The sequence below is a fragment of the Myxine glutinosa genome, chromosome 8, assembly GCF_964187855.1.
Source record: "Myxine glutinosa chromosome 8, kmMyxGlut1.1, whole genome shotgun sequence".
NCBI lineage: Eukaryota > Metazoa > Chordata > Myxini > Myxiniformes > Myxinidae > Myxine > Myxine glutinosa.
The window spans coordinates 158,685,211-158,707,864 of record NC_136268.1 but is presented as its reverse complement, the minus strand read 5'-3'; the positions used below and the strand labels follow the sequence as shown (position 1 = coordinate 158,707,864).

The 22,654-nt window shown below is 41.9% G+C and overlaps 1 protein-coding gene across 1 annotated transcript in view; it reads right to left on the bottom strand.

Annotated features, from left to right (window-relative positions):
- Positions 1-234: 234 nt before the first annotated feature.
- The window catches only part of LOC137433227 (pro-neuregulin-1, membrane-bound isoform-like), a 376,724-nt gene continuing 354,304 nt past the window's right edge, over positions 235-22,654 (bottom strand). Inside the window, exons 10-11 of the mRNA XM_078784011.1 lie at positions 15,976-16,125; positions 235-2,854 (exon numbers count right to left, since the gene is read on the bottom strand). Coding sequence (XP_078640137.1) covers positions 2,143-2,854; positions 15,976-16,125 — 862 coding nt within the window. The 3' untranslated portion in view covers positions 235-2,142. The remainder of the gene's footprint in view (positions 2,855-15,975; positions 16,126-22,654) is intronic.

The window sequence follows — 22,654 nt, the reverse complement described above, 5'->3', positions numbered from 1 at the left end:
CAGAAGATTGCAAAGGTATGATTGATAAGTAATTGTATCAGCAACTACAAACATGTTTGCACTTAACGATGTAGTGTAGCCATGGGTAAAACCACAATATGAACACCCAGAGATATTTAAACTTTTAGGATAATCTTTGTTAAAAAATATATAAACTTTGGCTCTCGTATTCACGCTTTAGTTAACAGAGTTGTGGCGTCAGGACCATGGCAAAGTAGTTAACGTGAGAGGATATCGTGCTGTGTAGTGCCTACCTATTTTTATTGGATGAAAGTACAAACCTATCCAATGCTCTGCATGTGAAAATAACGTGCTGCATGTAATATGTATGAAGAGACAAGAATAAAATATATTTTAAATTCCACTTTATGTCACAGCCCTTTCCTCCCAGCTACATCTCTGGAAAGAAACAGGATTCTTTTTATACCTGTCCTACGGTTGCACTCTCCATAGACTTACGAAAAGAGTTTCCTTTTGATCGTTTCAAATTCAGAAGGCTAAGAGTTATGCCAAGAAAACAATGTAAAACTCACTCTATTCCATGTCATGCAATCCATTGTCTTGGAAAACAAAAGCATTTTTAAAATGGAACTTTTTTTTGTTAACTCCGGCATTATTCCTAAAACTATTTTATTTGGCTGAATGAACATGCACAAATATTTCATTTTCCTTCTTACGTAGCTCCTCAAAGAATGCCAGAACAAAGGTTCGTTCAAACAGCCTGCAAAATAATCAGGAATGTATCATAATTAAAATGGCAAAAAAAAATTAGAACAATTAGCAGTGAATGCAGAACAAGCAACGTAAAATATACAACATTTATATGCATTATTACACAACCTTGGTTTGGAATAAAATCAGAAAACAATCTCACGCCATTTCTCCATATTGAGATACATTTCATCGGATTTCATAGATTTGGGACAAATGCTGGGTTTGTTTTGAATCGCGCCATGAACTGACACCACGAGATAAAGCCAACAAAGGGGATATGCTCACAATGCTGTTTCAGCTCAATTGCTTCGCCAGTTTCTTCATTCGCATCGTTTGAGATTAGCAGCTAAAAAAGGTTTTCAATAAGCTACGCATCTGAGTGCGGTTCCTTGGGCAAAGCCAAACGCAAAACAGGCTTTATCCCGAAGGTATGCTTAATACACCAAAAACTGTAACTACGTCCATGGACGTTTGCCGTGGCATCATGGCATGCCTTCTGAGTCGAGAAGACGCTCTTATCTCTGAAAGAGAGTTAGGCAAATAAGATGCATGAACAAAGAAATAAAGGACTTCTGAACAAGGGAACAAAGGACTTCTGAACAGGGGAACAAAGGACTTCTGAACAACGGAACAAAGGACTTCTGAACAACGGAACAAAGGACTTCTGAACAACGGAACAAAGGACTTCTGAACAACGGAACAAAGGACTTCTGAACAAAGGAACAAAGGACTTCTGAACAAATGAAAAAAGGACTTCTGAACAAAGGAACAAATGACGTCTGAACAAAGGAACAAAGGATTTCTGAACAAAGGAACAAAGGAGAAAGGACTTCTGAACAAAGGACTTCCGATGGAATTGTCACCGAGCGTCGCATTAAGACTACAAACGTGAAAAGCATTAGCAGATTCGTTTTCTCCGCCACAGAAGATGTGAAAAAAATCTCAGTACAAATAAGAGCACACGTACATACATGTTGGCTGGAGCCAGATCAATTCCCTACAAAACCGACATTACATAGTTGTGAGCATCATTTTCATCCAGTCACAGTTTGTATACAGCATGGAGGATAAAAGATTTGGGAGGGAGGATGTCCTCGTATGATAAAACAAATTAGGTGTGGAAGCAGCCCCCAAAGTACAACATAAATTATTATAAAAAGGCACAAATTATAGCATGGTAAGTATACAACATATAATATGCTTTCTGTTCCGTAATGCAAATCTACACAGGATGTCAACATGGCACTATGCTGTTCATGTCCTGTGGAAAGGAAAGCTTCTGGATGTTTGCATTTTTTTTTCAGTCATTTCTCTCCATTTTGACAATTTTGCCCCCTTGTTCATTTAATAGCTTAACATATGTATTTTGTTTAAATAGTGCACAGCAGTGCGACAGGGACATGGTGCAGAATGCGGGTCGGTCCACGCTCACACGGAAATGGGGTCCCGATTCCGCAGCGCTCTTGTGCAGCCTGCCATGCGTAGTTCCTCCTCTGAGCTAAACTGGCTTGTTGTGATCACAGATGACACGGAGTCCTGGCGGCCATTGCCTGTCGTTGCTCGTGCCAAAGGGTAGGCGAGGCGTGCAGGTATGACACACGGGCCTGCGAGGCTGTGTCCACTTATGGCAGAACCAGGGAACTTTGCCCCATCACCAACAGGTGTAAACGGAGAATGACCTGCAGAAGTCAGTGAGACAGGTATGCCCAGGAAGGGTGTGTTCTCCCCAATCTCAAAGTCGCTCTCCTCTTCTGATTCACCTCCTGAAGAACCAATGCTAAGCTCAGTACTGGAGCTCATTATAACATTGGTGGAACTTGGTCCGAGCCCCATGATTCCAGCGCCACCATTCCTGCGTTTACCGTTGCGCCGCAGTGCTCGCCCTTTGCCAATGTTTGTGGACGAAGGTGCGGATGAAGCGGGAGGAAGTACTGCTGACATTGGAGCGGCAAACTCGTACTCTTGTGTCGTCTCATACTCTTCTTCCTCCAAAAATTGTGCCGGGCTCGGTGGTATGCTGCTGCTGCTACCCCCGCGGATTAGTTCAGGCCGACCCCGCTGGCGCCACAGTTTGGGACTGCCTGGCATCGGCCGTGGGGAGCGAAGTCCAGGTGGGATGTCAATCAGGAGTCCATTGTATCTTGGGAAGAGAATATCAACTGGAGAACTCCTGGAAGGGGTTGTGACCGCTGAGACATACCTGAACAAGAAAGGGTGGTTGGTTTGGCTTGATATTTCAGGAATGCAGCACACAAAATTACATATAATCAGAATAAGAATGATGATACAAAAAATTTGAATCAACGAAAATATGCAAATTTAATGATACGTGTATATATTTCACACACACACACAAACACAAACACACACACACACACACACACACACACACACACACACACACACACACACACACACACACACACACACACACACACACACACACACACACACACACACACACACAAATACACACACACAAACACATACAGTCACGTGAAAAAGTAAGCACACCCCATGTAAAGTTTTGTCTTTTTCAACATATTTCAACATACGGTTATTTGATTTTCATTTCAACAATATTGATAGATAAAGGTGATATAATATAACAAATATCATGAAACATTTACATTTTGTAGTCTATTGTATAATTTAAATAAACATAAATGCAAATTTTGCATGTGGAAAAAGTAAGTACACCCCTACATTTATCACTACTTCAAATACCTAAAATTAGAATCAGGTGCACCAGCTCAGGTGCAAATTATTAGAACATCATTAGAGAGGATCTTGGAGGAACCTGTCTTATTTAAACCTCAGACATTTAGTTTGGTTTGCTCTTTGTTGTTGAAGTGTGCCTCGTCACCATGCCTAGATCAAAAGAGCCCTCTGAGGCCTTCAGAAAAAAGGTTAAAGATGCCTACGAGTCTGGGAAGGGATTTAAAAAGATCTCCAAACAATTTGAAATCAATCATTCGACTGAAATCAATCATTCGATTCGGAAGATCATCTACAAGTGGAGAAGATTCCAAACAACTGCCAACTTGTTCAAGCCAGGCCGCCCCAGCAAGTTCAGCCCGAGAGCAGACTGCAAGATGCTGAAAGAGGTCTCTAAGAACCCTCAAAATGTCATCACGGGACCTGCAGGTAGCTCTTGCCACTGTTGATGTCAAAGTGCACGAGGCTACCATTAGAAAGAGGCTGCACAAATTTGATCTACATGGGAGGTGTGCCAGGAGGAAACCTTTGCTGTCCAGAAAGAACACAAGGGCAAGACTAAAGTTTGCCAATGAACACCTAGGCAAAGACCAGCACTTCTGGAACAATGTGCTCTGGACAGATGAGTCAAAGGTAGAGCTATTTGGCCACAGTACCAGAAGACATGTTTGGCGAAAACCAAAGACAGAATTTGGCCACAAGAACCTGATACCAACTGAAAAGCATGGTGGTGGAAATATTATGGTTTGGGCAGCTTTGCTGCATCAGGGCCTGGGCAGCTCACCATCATAGAATCCATGATGAATTCTTCATTGTACCAGAGGGTGCTTGAGGATAATGTGAGGCCATCTGTCGGAAAGTTGAAGCTCAACTGAAGGTGGACCTTGCAACATGACAATGACCCTAAACATACCAGTAAATCCACCAAGGAATTGCTGAAAAGAAAGAAATGGAGGGTTCTGGAATGGCCAAGTCAAAGCCCGGATCTACAGTCACGTGAAAATTAAGTACACCCCATGTAAAGTTTTGACTTTTTGCAACATAATTCTACACACAGCCATTTGATCTTCATTTCAACAATATTGATAGATAAAGGTGATATAATATAACAAATATCATGAAACATTTACATTTTGTAGTGCATTGTATAATTTAAATAAACATAAATGCAAATTCCGCATGTGGAAAAAGTAAGTACACCCTTGGCTCTAATAGGTGGTATTGCCCCCTTTGGCAGAAACAACTTCAAGTAGACGTTTCTTATAACTGTCTACCAGTCTCTGACATCGACTGGGAGAAATTTTTGCCCACTCCTCCATGCAGAATTCTTTCAGCTGAGCGATGTTTGAGGGGTTTCTTGCATGCACAGCTCGTTTCAAATCCCCCCACAACATCTCGATGGGATTTAGATCCGGGCCTTGACTTGGCCCTTCCAGAACCCTCCATTTCTTTCTTTTCAGCCATTCCTTGGTGGATTTACTGGTACTAGGGCATGCCCGTACTATATCTATATCTAAAATTATATCCCCCCCCTCTATTTACATGAAATGGTTTGGTCCAAAGCGAACGGCTTGCGAGTGGTGACAATCCCCCCCCTCTATTTACATGCAATGGTTTGGTCCAAAGCGAACGGCTTCCGGAGTTTGGTAAAGAAATCGCCATCGCGTGCACAAACGCGCAGGAAAGCGAATGAATCGCAAATTCGTTTTTATTAGTTGTAAAACATAGTTTAACGCCAACATAGTTTGCAAACGTGAAATAAATGTATACGCTCTCAAATGTGCCATCCGAGGCAGAGTGTGCCCGCCACGTTCGGCACACGCGATCGTTCGCTGCTCTCTGATTGGTTGAATCGTTTTTTGGACATAGCTCGGTAAGTAATTGTCCGATTAATATGAAACCTTGAAAAGGCACATCCTCGGGTCCCCAGCAATATACCTGGCAAGTTAAAAGTATATCGGACCCGTGGTTGTCGAGAAACAGCGGTCACAGACAAACGTACAGACAGAGATTACTGGAATTATAGATAGATGTTTAGGGTCATTGTCATGTTGCAAGGTCCACCTTCGGTTGAGCTTCAACTTTCCGACAGATGGCCTCACATTATCCTCAAGCACCCTCTGGTACAATGAAGAATTCAGAGTGGATTCTATGATGGTGAACTGCCCAGGCCCTGATGCAGCATAGCTGCCCCAAACCATAATATTTCCACCACCATGCTTCACAGTTGGTATCAGGTTCTTGTGGTCAAATGCTGTCTTTGGTTTTCGCCAAACATGTCTTCTGGTACTGTGCCCAAATAGCTCTACCTTTGACTCATCTGTCCAGAGCACATTGTTCTAGAAGTGCTGGTCTTTGCCAAGGTGTTCATTGGCAAACTTTAGTCTTGCTCTGATGTTCTTTCTGGACAGCAAAGGTTTCCTCCTGGTACACCTCCCATGTAGATCAAATTTGTGCAGCCTCTTTCTCATGGTAGACTCGTGCACTTTGACATGAACAGTGGTAAGAGCTACCTGTAGGTCCCGTGATGACATTCTGGGGGTCTTAGAGACTTCTTTCAGCATCTTGCGGTCTGCTCTCGGGCTGAACTTGCTGGGGCGGCCTGGCCTGAACAAGTTGGCAGTTTTTTGGAATCTTCTCCACTTGTAGATGATCTTCCGGACAGTCGAATGATTGATTTCAAATTGTTTGGAGATCTTTTTAAATCCCTTCCCAGACTCGTAGGCATCTATAACCATCTTTCTGAAGGCCTCAGAGAGCTCTTTTGATCCAGGCATGGTGATGCCGCACACTTCAACAACAAAGAGCAAACCAAACTAAATGTCTGAGGTTTAAATAAGACAGGTTCCTCCAAGATCCTCTCTAACGATGTTCTAATCATTTGCACCTGAGCTGGTGCACCTGATTCTAATTTTATGTATTTGAAGTAGTGATAAATGTAGGGGTGTACTTACTTTTTCCACATGCGAAATTTGCATTTATGTTTATTTAAATTATACAATGGACTACAAAATGTAAATGTTTCATGATATTTGTTATATTATATCACCTTTATCTGTCAATATTGTTGAAATGAAGATCAAATAGCTGTATGTTGAAATACGTTGAAAAAGTCAAAACTTTACATGAGGTGTACTTACTTTTTCACGTGACTGTACATACATACATACACACACATAATACACACAAAAACAAAAACACACACACACACACACACACACACACACACACACCTGTACACACAAACAAACACACAAACATACAAACACAAACACACAAACACACACACACACACACACACACACAAACACACACACCTGTGTTTGGTGATTAAGATCAGCTTTCACTTATTTAACCAATAACAATCTCGCACTAAATGGATTAAGCTGTTAAATATCGTGTTTTTAATCATAAAGCATGTAAAGTACATTTTTAAACAGTTAATATCACAGTTAAAGGTAAATTAATGTGTTAAATAGTAATCCATGATGTTCCTTTCTTCGGTGCAATTAGGCCTAGTGGGGAATAGTCGTACTTGTTAAAAACTAGAAAGTAGACATCACTAACAGATCAAAACATTCAATATACTGTTAGCCATAGGTGGCTGAATGCAGAATTCAATTTCCTGTTGAAAAGGAACCGGAAGCAGAATTCGATTTCCTGTTGTAAATGAACCGGAAGCAGAATTCGATTTCCTGTTGAAAAGGAACCGGAGGCAGAATTCAATTTCCTGTTGTAAATGAACCGGAAGCAGAATTCGATTTCCTGTTGTAAAGGAACCGGAAGCAGAATTCGATTTCCTGTTGTAAAGGAACCGGAAGCAGAATTCAATTTCCTGTTGAAAAGGAACCGGAGGCAGAATTCAATTTCCTGTTGTAAATGAACCGGAAGCAGAATTCAATTTCCTGTTGTAAAGGAACTGGAAGCAGAATTCAATTTCCTGTTGTAAATGAACTGGAAGCAGAATTCAATTTCCTGTTGAAAAGGAACCGGAGGCAGAATTCAATTTCCTGTTGAAAAGGAACCGGAGGCAGAATTCAATTTCCTGTTGTAAATGAACCGGAAGCAGAATTCAATTTCCTGTTGAAAAGGAACCGGAGGCAGAATTCAATTTCCTGTTGTAAATGAACCGGAAGCGGATTTCAATTTCCTGTTGTAAAGGAACCGGAAGCAGAATTCGATTTCCTGTTGTAAAGGAACCGGAGGCAGAATTCAATTTCCTGTTGTAAATGAACCGGAGGCAGAATTCAATTTCCTGTTGAAAAGGAACCGGAGGCAGAATTCAATTTCCTGTTGTAAATGAACCGGAAGCAGAATTCAATTTCCTGTTGAAAAGGAACCGGAAGCAGAATTCAATTTCCTGTTGTAAAGGAACCGGAGGCAGAATTCAATTTCCTGTTGAAAATGAACCGGAGGCAGAATTCAATTTCCTGTTGTAAAGGAACCGGAGGCAGAATTCAATTTCCTGTTGTAAATGAACCGGAAGCAGAATTCAATTTCCTGTTGTAAAGGAACCGGAGGCAGAATTCAATTTCCTGTTGTAAATGAACCGGAAGCAGAATTCAATTTCCTGTTGAAAAGGAACCGGAAGCAGAATTCAATTTCCTGTTGTAAATGAACCGGAAGCGGATTTCAATTTCCTGTTGTAAAGGAACCGGAAGCAGAATTCGATTTCCTGTTGTAAAGGAACCGGAAGCAGAATTCAATTTCCTGTTGTAAAGGAACCGGAAGCAGAATTCAATTTCCTGTTGAAAAGGAACCGGAAGCAGAATTCAATTTCCTGTTGTAAAGGAACCGGAAGCAGAATTCAATTTCCTGTTGAAAAGGAACCGGAAGCAGATTTCAATTTCCTGTTGTAAATGAACCGGAAGCGGATTTCAATTTCCTGTTGTAAAGGAACTGGAGGCAGAATTCAATTTCCTGTTGAAAAGGAACCGGAAGCAGAATTCAATTTCCTGTTGTAAATGAACCGGAAGCAGAATTCGATTTCCTGTTGAAAAGGAACCGGAGCAGAATACAATTTCCTGTTGTAAAGGAACCGGAAGCAGAATTTACTTTCCTGTTGTAAAGGAACCAGAGGCAGAATTCAATTTCCTGTTGTAAATGAACCGGAAGCAGAATTCAATTTCCTGTTGTAAAGGAACCGGAAGCAGAATTCAATTTCCTGTTATAAAGGAACCGGAAGCAGAATTCAATTTCCTGCTGTAAAGGAACCGGCAGCAGAATTCAATTTCCTGTTGAAAAGGAACCGGAAGCAGAATTCAATTTCCTGTTGTAAAGGAACCGGAAGCAGAATTCAATTTCCTGTTGTAAAGGAACCGGAAGCAGAATTCAATTTCCTGTTGTAAAGGAACTGGAAGCAGAATTCAATTTCCTGTTGAAAAGGAACCAGACGCAGAATACAATTTCCTGTTGTAAAGGAACCGGAAGCGGATTACAATTTCCTGTTGTAAAGGAACCGGAAGCAGAATTCGATTTCCTGTTGAAAAGGAACCGGAGGCAGAATACAATTTCCTGTTGAAAAGGAACCAGAAGCAGAATTCAATTTCCTGTTGAAAAGGAACCGGAAGCAGAATACAATTTCCTGTTGTAAAGGAACCGGAAGCAGAATTCGATTTCCTGTTGAAAAGGAACCGGAGGCAGAATTCGATTTCCTGTTGAAAAGGAACCGGCAGCAGAATTCAATTTCCTGTTGAAAAGGAACCGGAAGCGGATTTCAATTTCCTGTTGTAAAGGAACCGGAAGCAGAATTCAATTTCCGGTTGTAAAGGAACCGGAAGCAGAATTCAATTTCCTGTTGTAAAGGAACCGGAAGCAGAATTCAATTTCCTGTTGTAAAGGAACCGGAGGCAGAATTCAATTTCCTGTTGAAAAGGAACCGGAAGCGGATTTCAATTTCCTGTTGTAAAGGAACCGGAAGCAGAATTCAATTTCCGGTTGTAAAGGAACCGGAAGCGGATTTCAATTTCCTGTTGTAAAGGAACCGGAAGCAGAATTCAATTTCCGGTTGTAAAGGAACCGGAAGCAGAATTCAATTTCCTGTTGTAAAGGAACCGGAAGCAGAATTCGATTTCCTGTTGAAAAGGAACCGGAGGCAGAATTCGATTTCCTGTTGTAAAGGAACCGGAAGCAGATTTCAATTTCCTGTTGTAAAGGAACCGGAGGCACTCACTGTGAACACTTTTAACAATACTAGGTGATGTTTTAAGAGTGGGAGGTTTCAGTAACTCCATGTACGACTTTATAGTGAAATTCTTGAACATTATATCACTGAAGATGATTTGTGACTTTTATGAAGATCTCGGATGCCATTTCTGTCGTAAACTGAAACTATGAGCTGGATTCTGGATTCTGACCCACAATAATCATTCCAGTCGTTAAAGGACAATCCGGTGTACGGTGTGTGCGTTTGTAGATGTTATTCGTGCAAAGTTGCAAAATACAAAATCAATATTGATCCGATTGGAAAGGTTAATCGATCTTCTTGATGACGTCTACTGGATGGAGCTTCCATCTCTTTCTGAGTTTTGTTTCCCACCTGAATTCATTTTTTCGTCGTCAGTCGTTAATTTATTTACAGTATTGTACTTATATAGGGTTGGCAGGGTGGACAACAGGTATACATACTCACCTATGGGCTGCGTAGCCTGGGTTCGAATCCTGACCCAATTATAAACTGCCATCCTGGTGTTTCACAGACGGGACGATTCGTCGATGTGTGTGTTGTCCCTCGCATGGACATTAAGCCAGGCGTCCCGTGTGCTGGTATAAGTTGGTGGACGATAAAGATCACACGGTGTCCTTCGCGAAAAGTAGGCGAGCTATCTCCGGCATCCTGACCAGATTCCAAATACCTGCCCTAACGTCGCGTCCCCCTTGTCACAACAGAACAAAGTGCAAAAGGGGTCAACCCCCATGTGGGTCACTATTTCCCTCAGCTGGGTATGCGGATTAGTAGTATGTAGTAGTATTGCACCTCCATGATAAGAAGGGCTTGCAACACACATTCCAATCTTTGCTGGCCTTTCTTATTTATTATTTCTGCCTTTTAGGTCTCCCCCCATAGGATTGGGGAAGGCTTATTGTAGAGTTTGCTTCTCCAATTAGTGCCTTCAATTTTTAATGGTATCCCAGAGTTTCTTAGACCCCGAGGAGTACAAAATCACCAATTAGGTTTTTTATGTTTTGTTTTTTCCCCTTTTTTGTCCCGCACTCCCAATTTCCGGAATTTCCAAACTGCATCTCAGAGCCGGCTGGGACTTTTGGCGTGAATTTATTCATCTCTAATATGAATAGAAAGTACGTGGGCTTGACCTAAAAAAAAAAATCACCTTGACCTAATTTGTAAGGTCATGACCTAATTATCGACATTTTAACATTTTTCACCAAAACTGGTCTAAGGTTTGCCCAAATGTAACGAAATTGCTCTCTCTAGATAGCCCAGATCAAAGCACATTTCCGTTAAATTTGCATCATACCCCTCCAGGTTAAAGGTCAAGGTCAAATGGCGGTCTTAAAAAAAAGAATCCCTTTTGAGTGGTAGTCCATGATAACGCCTTTCGGATATCTTCTTCGTCTTCTTCTTTCGTATGCAGCACATGGCTGAGGGTGGTTGAGGGTGCACTTGTGTTGTAGATGCAGTGCCCCCTGTAGGTTAGAGCTAGAATTTGGAATTTGTGCCAGGTGCCGGTGATAGCTTGCCTACTCGCCTTTGTAAAGGACAATGTGGGATCTTTAATGTCCACCAACTGATGCTGGCAGATGGGACGCCAAGTCTCATATTAATCCGAGGGATGTGCGGCATACCCATCGATGCTTCACCTTGTCTGTGAGACACCAGGATGACAGTTTACAGTCGGGTCGGGATTCAAACCCAGGCTGCACAGCTCATAGGTGAGTACCACTCGGTCATCCTGCATCTCTATATCTCTATGTCTCTCTCCATCCCTCTTCCTGTAACACCAGCCACTGTAATCAAGTATCCACAACAAAAACAACAATTTGTCTCAAAATATTTGTGAATGATAATTGTGTGGAGTTTTCATGTGATGTTGTTAAAGTGCGTCCATGCTGGATGAATGGACAGTCTGGAAAACTATGGTGCAAAATAAATAAATAAATAAGTACCACATTCACACAGCAATGGGATTGTTAAGGTACTGAAGTTCCATTAACTGAAGTTCGATCACCAGATCAGATTTCAAGGGACGGATGCTCGAGAACACTTGCGACATCTAATGCGCGTCGATCCTTCAATTCAGGACGATGGTCTGAAGCCTAAACTAAAGCGAAGGCAAATGAAAATGGCCTGCAATCATTCAAGGCCATTTTCCAGGAATATTGCCCGAAGGGCTCCTTTGGGTTTCACTTCACATCATAGTTGAAAGATTGTTTCCTTTCTTAACCAAACAACACGCTTGCGTCACCCATTGGCAGAGTGCACAGTTTGGGCACATATTCGAAAATTCATCAATATGATCATTTGGACCATTTGCATGGCAACAATGGACTACGTCATGGCCATGCAATGAAGCTGATTGGGTTAGTGGAGAAAGAGAAAAAAACCTATTTAACATTTTCGTCATTCATTCAGATCACATCATGCTCGAATAAAGCAGTCAGAGACCAGGCTGCAGTGTTTACTTGTTTTAGGAACTCGAATCTTGGAAATACGAGGACGTCAGTAAATTACTCACTTTTCATTGAAGTGACTCACACGTGATGATATCTATGACTGTCTCCACCCAGCAACGTGCATTGGCACCCCTGCATTTAGTGATAATCTGTACACAGATGTATTCTGATATTAAAACTCCATTTAAATTCAAAAATGATATTAAAACTCTTAAAACTTTGACAACCCTCCCATCTACTTTCTCAACAATCCTCTCCAAGAAGTTCTGTCGCTCAAGCTTTTGGGTCTCACTATCTGCCATGATCTTTCCTGGGAAAACCACATTTCAAATCTGGCCTCCAAAGCCAGTCGCCGACTGGGCATCCTCCGTCGTGCGAAGTCCTTCCTCGGCACACCTGAGCTCCTCACCACAAACAAGGCTTTCATCCGCAGCTCACTGGCGTACTGCTCTCCCCTTTGGGCCGGTGCTCCTGCCTCACACCTAGCTCGGCTTCACGCTGTTGAAACCAAAGCGTTCAGAATCATTGGAATCTCCCGCGATGAAGCTGATTCTGAGGGCCTTTCACTTACTCATCGCAAGCAGGTTGGTGGTCTTCCTGTCTTCTACCGACTCTTCTCCGGCCTTGCTCCCCCAGCTCTGTCTGGGCTCTGTCCCCCAAATGTTCCTACAGGTCGCACAAGATCTGCCTGCAACCCTCTTATGGTGAAACCGACAAAATCAAGACTCTCTGCTCACCTTCACTCCTTCATTCCTCTTTACTCCCGCCTGTGGAACAAACTCCATCACTCTCTTCAATCCCACTCCTCCCTCCAAGTCTTTAAAACAGCTGTTCACCACCATCTCTTATCTTCCCCCATCCAAAACCTTGATCTTTTCTACCCCCATTAATTCACCCCAGATCCACTTTTGTGAAATACCGACTTCTTTCCTGGAAGTCCTTGCATTGTCCATGTATTTTATACCTCTCCCACCCCTCCCCCCCCTTCCCATGCCTCCTCCCCGAAGCCCTCTCCCTCCCACAGACCTCCCGATATTCCTGCTTTCAAATGCTGTACTTGTGTGCTTCCCCCTATCTCCCCATCTTGTCTCCCGCTCCCTTTATTGTATGTTTTGTGTGTCCGTGTGTTTTTTTTTTTGTGATTAATGTTAGCTCTTACATGAGCCTCGATCTTGTATACAAAAACAAACAAAAAAAACAAACAAAAAGAGACTGATCATTTAACAATGGCATAGCCAGGCTTGAATATGCTGAGTGGAGGATCTGCTGTCCCCCTGTCATGTGACCAGATCCACAGCTCTGATTGGTGGACGTTTGTGAGGGACATACATGCATACATCGGACGGACAGACAAGTACTGTTCCAGATGGCATTATGCCATGGATTATGCTGTAAAAATATGGCTGCCGAACCACGTGACCGATGACGTCATCATTTTTTTTTTTGTCGAACAATTTATCCGTGGAGCATGCTGAAAAATTCCATAGTGATCGGATCAAGTGTTCTACCTGTCGATTTATAACTTCATAATGAAGGCACCATTAAAAAGGCATTAATGACATCATCATTAATATAAGTTATTCCCCATGGGGAGTACTTTACAATGAGCCACCTTTCAATTTTTTTCATGGAGCAGTTTCGGAGATATAGAGATGCAAAGTTTTTCTCCCCAAGATGGCGCCCTATCACGTGACATATGACGTCATGATTAACACTTTTAAAAGTCTACACGAGGAGGAAATCCTATGGTGGAAATTTCATGTCATTCGGACCAACGGTTGCAGACAAAACGAATTTTAAAGGTAACAAGCATATTACGCCTTGGTCCCCCGTCGGTTAAGCGATGCGAGTTGACAAAGTGGCAGACGCAAGGCGGCCATCTTGGATTTTGACGTGGCGACCCAATTTTCAATAGCATTCTTCCTTATGCCTAGATACACCCACACACCAGATTAGAAGTTGGTACTTCGCTTATTTTTCAAGATATTCCGCTCACAAGGTTCAGACATATATATGGTGGCGGCCATCTTGGATTTTGACGTGGCGACCCATTTTTCAATAGCGTTCTTCCTTATGCCTAGATACACCCACACACCAGATTAGAAGTTGGTACTTCGCTTATTTTTCAAGATATTCCGCTCACAAGGTTCAGACATACATGGCGGCGGCCATCTTGGATTTTGACGTGGCGACCCAATTTTCAATAGCGTTCTTCCTTATGCGTAGATACACCCAAACACCAGATTAGAAGTTGGTACTTCGCTTATTTTTCAAGATATTCTGCTCACAAGGTTCAGACATACATGGCGGCGGCCATCTTGGATTTTGACGTGGCGACCCATTTTTCAATAGCGTTCTTCCTTATGCCGAGATACACTCACACACCAGATTAGAAGTTGGTACTTCGCTTATTTTTCAAGATATTTCGCTCACAAGGTTCAGACATATATATGGTGGCGGCCATCTTGGATTTTGATAAAAGATATTTCATTCTTCCTTGTGCCGAGATACACCCACACACCAGATTAGAAGTTGGTACTTCGCTTATTTTTCAAGATATTCATCTCACAAGGTTCAGACATACATGGCGGCGGCCATCTTGGATTTTGACGTGGCGACCCAATTTTCAATAGCTTTCTTCCTTGTGCCTAGACACACCCACACACCAGATTAGAAGTTGGTACTTCGCTTATTTTTCAAGATATTTCGCTCACAAGGTTCAGACATATATATGGTGGCGGCCATCTTGGATTTTGATAAAAGATATTTCGTTCTTCCTTGTGCCGAGATACACCCACACACCAGATTAGAAGTTGGTACTTCGCTTATTTTTCAAGATATTCATCTCACAAGGTTCAGACATACATGGCGGCGGCCATCTTGGATTTTGACGTGGCGACACAATTTTCAACAGGCTTCTTCCTTATGCCGAGATACACCCACACACCAAATTAGAAGTTGGTACTTCGCTTATTTTTCAAGATATTCAGCTCAAGGTTCAGACATACATGGCATCAAACATACATGGCGGCGGCCATCTTGGATTTTGACATGGGTTGCACCCACACACCAAATTCGAATGCGGTCCTTCGCTTACGTCCGCACACACGCACGCACGCACGGACTGACGGACGGACGGACGGACGGACACAAAAACCATAGTCCCCCTTTCGCTCCGCGGTGCGACGGGGGACAATAAACCCGCAAAATGCCGGTGGTTGGGGACATACATACATACTGTACATGGATACACCAGACGGACAGACAGACAAACACTGTTCCAGCTGGCATTACCCTACGGGCTGCGCCGTTAAACTTGTAGAAAGCCGACAAAGTGTGCATGATGAACAGCGTCCAGGGAGACCATGGGAGGCCATGTCTGTACAGAACATCACCTGTGTCGACGGACTTATCCGTAGTGATATCACACGATGTTGGATGACATTGCCAATGGAATTAGCAGCACACATGGTACCATGCACACAGTATTGTCCATAACCAGCTCAAATTTCAAAAGGCATCATGCAGATGGTGCCCAAAATGCTGAAAGATGCCTGAAAGGCCCATCGTTTGTAAACCAGTACAACCTTACACTAGCATTCTCATAATGAAGGGGATGACATCCTGACTCGTATCACGACTGGGTATGAGACGTGGGCCTTACATACAAATCGGAGCCAAATAAAAGAATGGCATGGGGGCATGCAACATCTTCTGTGTATAAGAACTTTAAGGTCCAGTGATATGTTGACAAAACCATGTTGGCAGTATTTTTGGACATGAATGGCCACATTTTGATTCATTCTATGAAAAGACTGTGATTAGGACAATGTACTGTGCCCAGATCCAACAATTGTGAAACGAGATTCACAGAATCACAGGATGTTCTGTCACAAGGTAAGGGCAGACCTCACATCGCCCACATGACTGGATGCACCATCATTAAACTTAAGTGGGATATTGTCCCAGAGCTGTTGTACAGCCCAGACCACCTGCTTCATCCTCTGAAAGAGGACTGCTGTGACAAGCATTTCACGTGGCATTGTCCTGCTCCAGAATCTGGACACCAAGGGTCAGGAGCCTGAGACAATATCCATGAATCTCGGTTGTCGAGAGACCGAAACAAGAAGCCTGTCCGAGCACCAGCGCTAAAGAGTTAGATGCTGCAGTCATCAGGAAGTGGACATTGAGATGGGGCCAATTCATCTCAACCCTCAGAGATTAAAATGACCAGCAGTCCATCAAGGACATGGACATCATCAAAGGACAAAAAAATTCACAAGGACATCATCAACAGAAAAAAATCAATCGAGAACACAATGTATATTATCGCTGTGGGCTCAATAAAGAGCTGTGGAGTGCACAGTGGCGTAATCCTTTGAATCATCCTCATACAAGGATGAAGGAAAGTCTTTAAAGTGAAACAAGGAAAAGGATTTTAAAAAGTCTTTTTAAATTTAATATATATATTTTTAAAACAAAAAAGTTACATTTGATCATTAATCAATGTTTTCACTCGACATTAGTTGTTGAAAACTAAAGAATATTATTAAGCAAGGAATGAATTTCAATAACCTTCGGCTCTTTTTTGTGGATGCGAACAAGTATTTCTTGATGGCGTTGCTTGTGTTCATAACTGTTGGCTTCTTTCAAATTCACAAAAATTTATTTTTCAATAACCATTTTTAAATTAGCACGAAGGTTTTCGAAGTATCATTATCTTACCAAATTTGATCATTAAAATGCACCGCAGCACACTTTACATCTCATAATAAAAGAGTGTTCTGTATTGCTCATGGTTCTAGTTTCCCTAAATCCGATGTTCTTTGCATTGTTGTCAAGGCAACCTTTATGTTTTTGCTCTAGCTGGTGTGAGGGTCAGTGGATGCTGTAATTAGGGCTGGCAGGATAGCTTAGAAGTACGGACACTCACTTGTGAGGAGCTACGAGTATCTATCCTGGGTTCGAATCTTGACCCTGATGCAAATTGTCAATTTGGTGTTTCATGTGCAGGACGAGGCATTGATGTGTCCCTTGCATGATCATTAAGCTGGAAGACCCGATCTGCCTGCACTGGTCGTTGGTGGATGGTGGATCTTAAGATCCCACGGTGTATTTCGCGAGGAGCTGGCAAATTATTGCCGGTAAGCACAGCACCCTGAAGAAATTACAATAGTGGGGCAACTTAGCATAACAATTGTGCATTTTGTGAGGAAAGCACCAAATTTGGCACACTAGTAGACTATCATATTATGAAAAGATCTGGATATTGGGCCATCTCAGATTCAGAGATTTGATTTTTGCAAGATTTCGATTCGATTGGGATCGAAGAGAACACCTTCTTCGTCTTCTGTACAGTGAAGTTGCCAGCCCTGAATTCTCTGGCTACATCTGGGTGCTTCATTGGGTGTGCAACCATGTCCCTCAGGTGAACAGGGACCCACCTGGCATAGTGTGTGTGGTCTAAGGCATGGAACCATGGGACCAGTTCCGTCAGGGCATCGAGGTACATCGTGAATGAAGCCTGCCGCAGAGAACGCACGTAGACCAGTACAAACATCTCTAGTTCCAGCACAGTTGCCCAGTACTGAAAGTTGGGAATGTCTTCTCCTCTCTGGTGACACCAGTCTTCGAACTCAGGCAGGTCTTCTGCATCATCAGCATATGTCATACAGTGGCGTTCATACGCACGGTGTTGCAGGATGTGCAGTGCCGCTGCAGTGATTTGATGAGCTCTTCTTGTGCGGGTGACGTGGGCAGCTCGCAGGAAGGAGTCGGCCGTCCCTGGCGTTGCAATCTCAGCTTGCAAATCTGCTAAATCTTGCAAAAATCAAATATCTGAATCTGAGATGGCCCAATATCCAGATATTTTCATAATATGATAGTCTACTAGTGTGCCAAATTTGGTGCTTTCCTCACAAAATGCACAATTGTTATGCTATATTTAGCTTAGCTGCCGGACTACAAATTCCTACAGTCAAATTTCAAGCAGGGCCAACCAATATGCCAACAACTATTGAGGTCACGGAAGAAGTTGTAGGCGAACTAATGCCGTAATTGACGGTCATGCATAACATTTATTTAAGACCTCAGTGACATGTGTTTGTTGGCTTTCTGCATCAGCAAAGTTTCTTGAATACTCATCAAACATGGAACATAAATACTCACAAGTGATTCTTAAGATACGCCATCAATTTCTGTATCGCAGATGGACTTTACTGGCTGGTTTACTGATTTTGAACAAAGATAATTGAATGTCAACACAAAAGCGATGGAATGAACTGAGGAAATAAACTATCATTATTTGAACAAAATAAACTCAAGAACAATGAGAAAGCATCTGAAAATGCAAAGCCCGTCTGCATTCAGACGTCTTCATCCGTTTGCATTCAGACGGCTTCTTCTGTGTGCTCAAAATAACGAAAACAGTTTAAAAAAAATACAAAATGAAAATTGATGACTTTATGCAGCCTTGAACTTTGACCTTTTGATCTAAAAAACAATTGGTTTGTTGGTTTTGATTGGTGAACCAATTCAGTGACCCAATATATGTAAATTCTTAAAATTTCAGGTCAGTTGGATGAAAATTGATGATTTCATGTGACGCTGACCATTTGACCTTTTGGCCAAATTATTAATTTGTCTTCTCCATTCTCTCATGATAAAACTGTTGAAAATTTGATGACAAAACTCAAATGGTAAATTGAATTTTCAGGTCATTTGGATGAAAATTGATGATTTTATGTGATGCTGACCATTTGACCAAATTATTAATTTGTCTTCTTCATATTATCATAATAAAGCTTTGTTGAAAATTTGATGACAAAACTCAAATGGTTAATTGAATTTTCAGGTCATTTGGATGAAAATTGATGATTTCATGTGATGCTGACCATTTGACCTTTTGGCCAAATTATTAATTTGTCTTCTCCATTTTCTCATCATAAAACTGTTGAAAATTTGATGACAAAACTCAAATGGTAAATTGAATTTTCAGGTCATTTGGATGAAAATTGATGATTTTATGTGATGCTGACCATTTGACCTTTTGGCCAAATTATTAATTTGTCTTCTCCATTTTCTCATCATAAAACTGTTGAAAATTTGATGACAAAACTCAAATGGTAAATTGAATTTTCAGGTCATTTGGATGAAAATTGATGATTTTATGTGACGCTGACCATTTGACCTTTTGGCCAAATTATTAATTTGTCTTCTCCATTTTCTCATGATAAAGCTTTGTTGAAAATTTGATGACAAAACTCAAATGGTGAATTGAATTTTCAGGTCATTTGGATGAAAATTGATGATTTCATGTGATGCTGACCATTTGACCAAATTATTAATTTGTCTTCTCCATATTATCATAACTAGGGCATGCCCGTACTATATCTATATCTAAAATTATATCCCCCCCTCTATTTACATGAAATGGTTTGGTCCATGAAATGTTTTGGTCCATTCGCAACGCCAAAGCGAACGGCGAACGCTTTACATGAAATGGTTTGGTGCATGAAATGTTTTGGTCCATTCGCAACGCCAAAGCGAACGGCGAACGGCTTGCGAGTACAGTGACAATCCCCCCGGGGTTTTTAATAGTTTTAAAACGGAGCTTGGCAACCGCTGGCGTTCTTTAGCCGGCAGCTTCGCCCGCCCGAACGCCGTTACAGTACCTTCGACCGCGGGTTGCTCGGACTTCACTTGGCGGTCAGGCACTTCCGCCATCTGCTCGTGCGAGTACAGTGACAACCCCCCCCCCCCTCTATTTACATGAAATGGTTTTTATTAGTTTTAAAACATAGTTTAACGCCAACATAGCGCCAACATAGTTTGCAAACGTGAAATAAATGAATACGCTCTCAAATGTGCCATCCGAGGCAGAGTGTGTCCGCCACGTTCGGCACACGTGATAGCTCGCTGCTCTCTGATTGGTTGAATCGTTTTTTGGACATAGCTCGGTAACTACTTCTGCGATTAATTTAAAACCTTGAAAAGGCACATCCTCGGGTCCCCAGCAATATACCTGGCAAGTTTAAAGTATATCGGACCCGTGGTTGTCGAGAAACAGCGGTCACAGACAAACAAACAAACGTACAAACGTACAAACGTACAAACGTACAAACGTACAAACAAACACACAGAGATTACTGGAATTATAGATAGATAAAGCTTTGATCAAAATTTGATGACAAAACTCAAATGGTGAATTGAATTTTCAGGTCATTTGGATGAAAATTGATGATTTTATGTGATGCTGACCATTTGACCAAATTATTAATTTGTCTTCTCCATATTATCATAATAAAGCTTTGTTGAAAATTTGATGACAAAACTCAAATGGTAAATTGAATTTTCAGGTCATTTGGATGAAAATTGATGATTTCATGTGATGCTGACCATTTGACCAAATTATTAATTTGTCTTCTTCATATTATCATAATAAAGCTTTGATCAAAATTTGATGACAAAACTCAAATGGTGAATTGAATTTTCAGGTCATTTGGATGGCAATTGATGATTTTCATGTGATGCTGACCTTTTGACCTTTTGGCCAAATTATTAATTTGTCTTCTTCATATTATCATAACAATGCTTTGATCCAAATTTGATGACAAAACTCAAATGGTAAATTGAATTTTCAGGTCATTTGGATGGCAATTGATGTGACACTGACCTTTTGACCAAATTATTAATGTGCCTTTTCCGTATTGTAGCAAATAAAACTTTGGTGAAAATTTGATGACAAAACTCAAATGGTAAAAACGTTACGGCCCGGACGCCCGGACACACACACACACACACACACACACACACACACACACACACACACACACACACACACACACACACACACACACACACACACACACACACACACACACACACACACACACACACACACACACACACACACACACACACACACACACACAGACACACAGACACAGATACATAGAAGTGATTACAAAACTCCGTCTCCTGCTGTGCATGGGACCGGCTAATAAAAGTGAAAACATCAAACTTTCCCAAAACATCAAAATTAATACATTTCCCAAATATTTTGAGATGAGAAAACCACGTTTAAACGTGAACCGAATATTTTAATATTTTTGAAGGAAGCAGAAGAAAACCACTCCTTTTGCATCTTCAAATGCATATGTCTGCCAAAGCAGTTTCTGGCACAATCCTGGACGGGTCGCCACTCTGACACAGGATACTCGAATGGCTCATTCATCCCAATAAGCTGGTACTCATTTTGTCAAACTCGGAGGGATGACAAGCTGAGTCAACCCTCCTGGTGTTAGTTCAATGACATGACTGGGATTTGAACTCAGGACCCTGAGATCTCAAGCCAGCCACCTTAACCATTAAACCAACACCAGTATTCATGAAAAAAGCAGCACTGCACCAAATTAAATTTGTAATACTATGAAGGACATTGAAGGAAACTTTGAAGGAAAGCAGCCAATCATGTTACACACACATGATCTAACCAGGTAAGGCATCTGACTGTACATAAAAACCAATGGAGGATTGATTGAAGTTGCAGAGTGAAAATGCATGTTCATGGCCACACCTCGGATTGAAAGTGTGAACAGTCTTCGCTTTTGCTTCCTTCCTCCCAATGATATCTTACTTCTACCTCAATGCTATCCTATTTCCCCATCTCACTTCAAAAAATAAAAACAAACAAAAAACTCTCTTTTTCACTCCAACGTACGATTGTAGCGACCCATGGGTCCCCCAAGCGAGACCAGCAGCAGAATCTCCTTGCTCCAGCCGGTGACGTCACTGGCGGACAACCTCGGCGCCGGGGTGGCTGGTCACGTGACCACCAAAGCGTGCCGCGCGTGCGGTTATAATCCTTTGCACCTGTCGGTCACGTGACCACCGAAACACGCCTCGCCTGAGAGGCGTGGCTTTCGGTTTCGGTTATGCTTTCTGGTTTGGATATATATGCAGCCCGATAAACGGGCTTTTCAGAGTTCCCGAGTTGGTTTTTACAATAAATATCTTCTCGGACGAGTTTGTGCCTTGCCCATCATTTTGTCCGTCTCATGCTGGAGCACGGGCTCCTTCACGATCTCATTTCTACTTGAATTCCCTTCTGCCTGTACATCCGGTTCTACATTTCCCTCTTCCCATGTCTCAATATCGCTAAACTGAATCTTCATCAAATATAAATACTTCTTCCTTTAAAAGAAATTAAAATCATTTAAAAAGCATTTCAAACCTCATATCTCCTTCAGACATGCTACACGAGTTCCCCTTCGTCTTCTTCTTCTTCTTCTTCTTCTTCTTCTTCACAACCTTGTATTTTCTCCTTTTCTTCTTCACAAATATTATTTTTCAAAACTGTTTGTCAGATAGGCGCTTATTCCACCAACCCGTATGTTTCTCTGTGCCTTCAACAAAAGACCTTATTTCCCATCCCATGATCGATGTTTTTCTCCGTTTGTCTAAGTTTGGAAATTGGAATGAGCAACACTGCACCCCACCTCCTCAAAGCTTCATGTCCTCCCTTTCTGCATTCCACCTCACTCCACCTCCTCAAACCTTCATGTCCTCCCTTTCTGCATTCCACCTC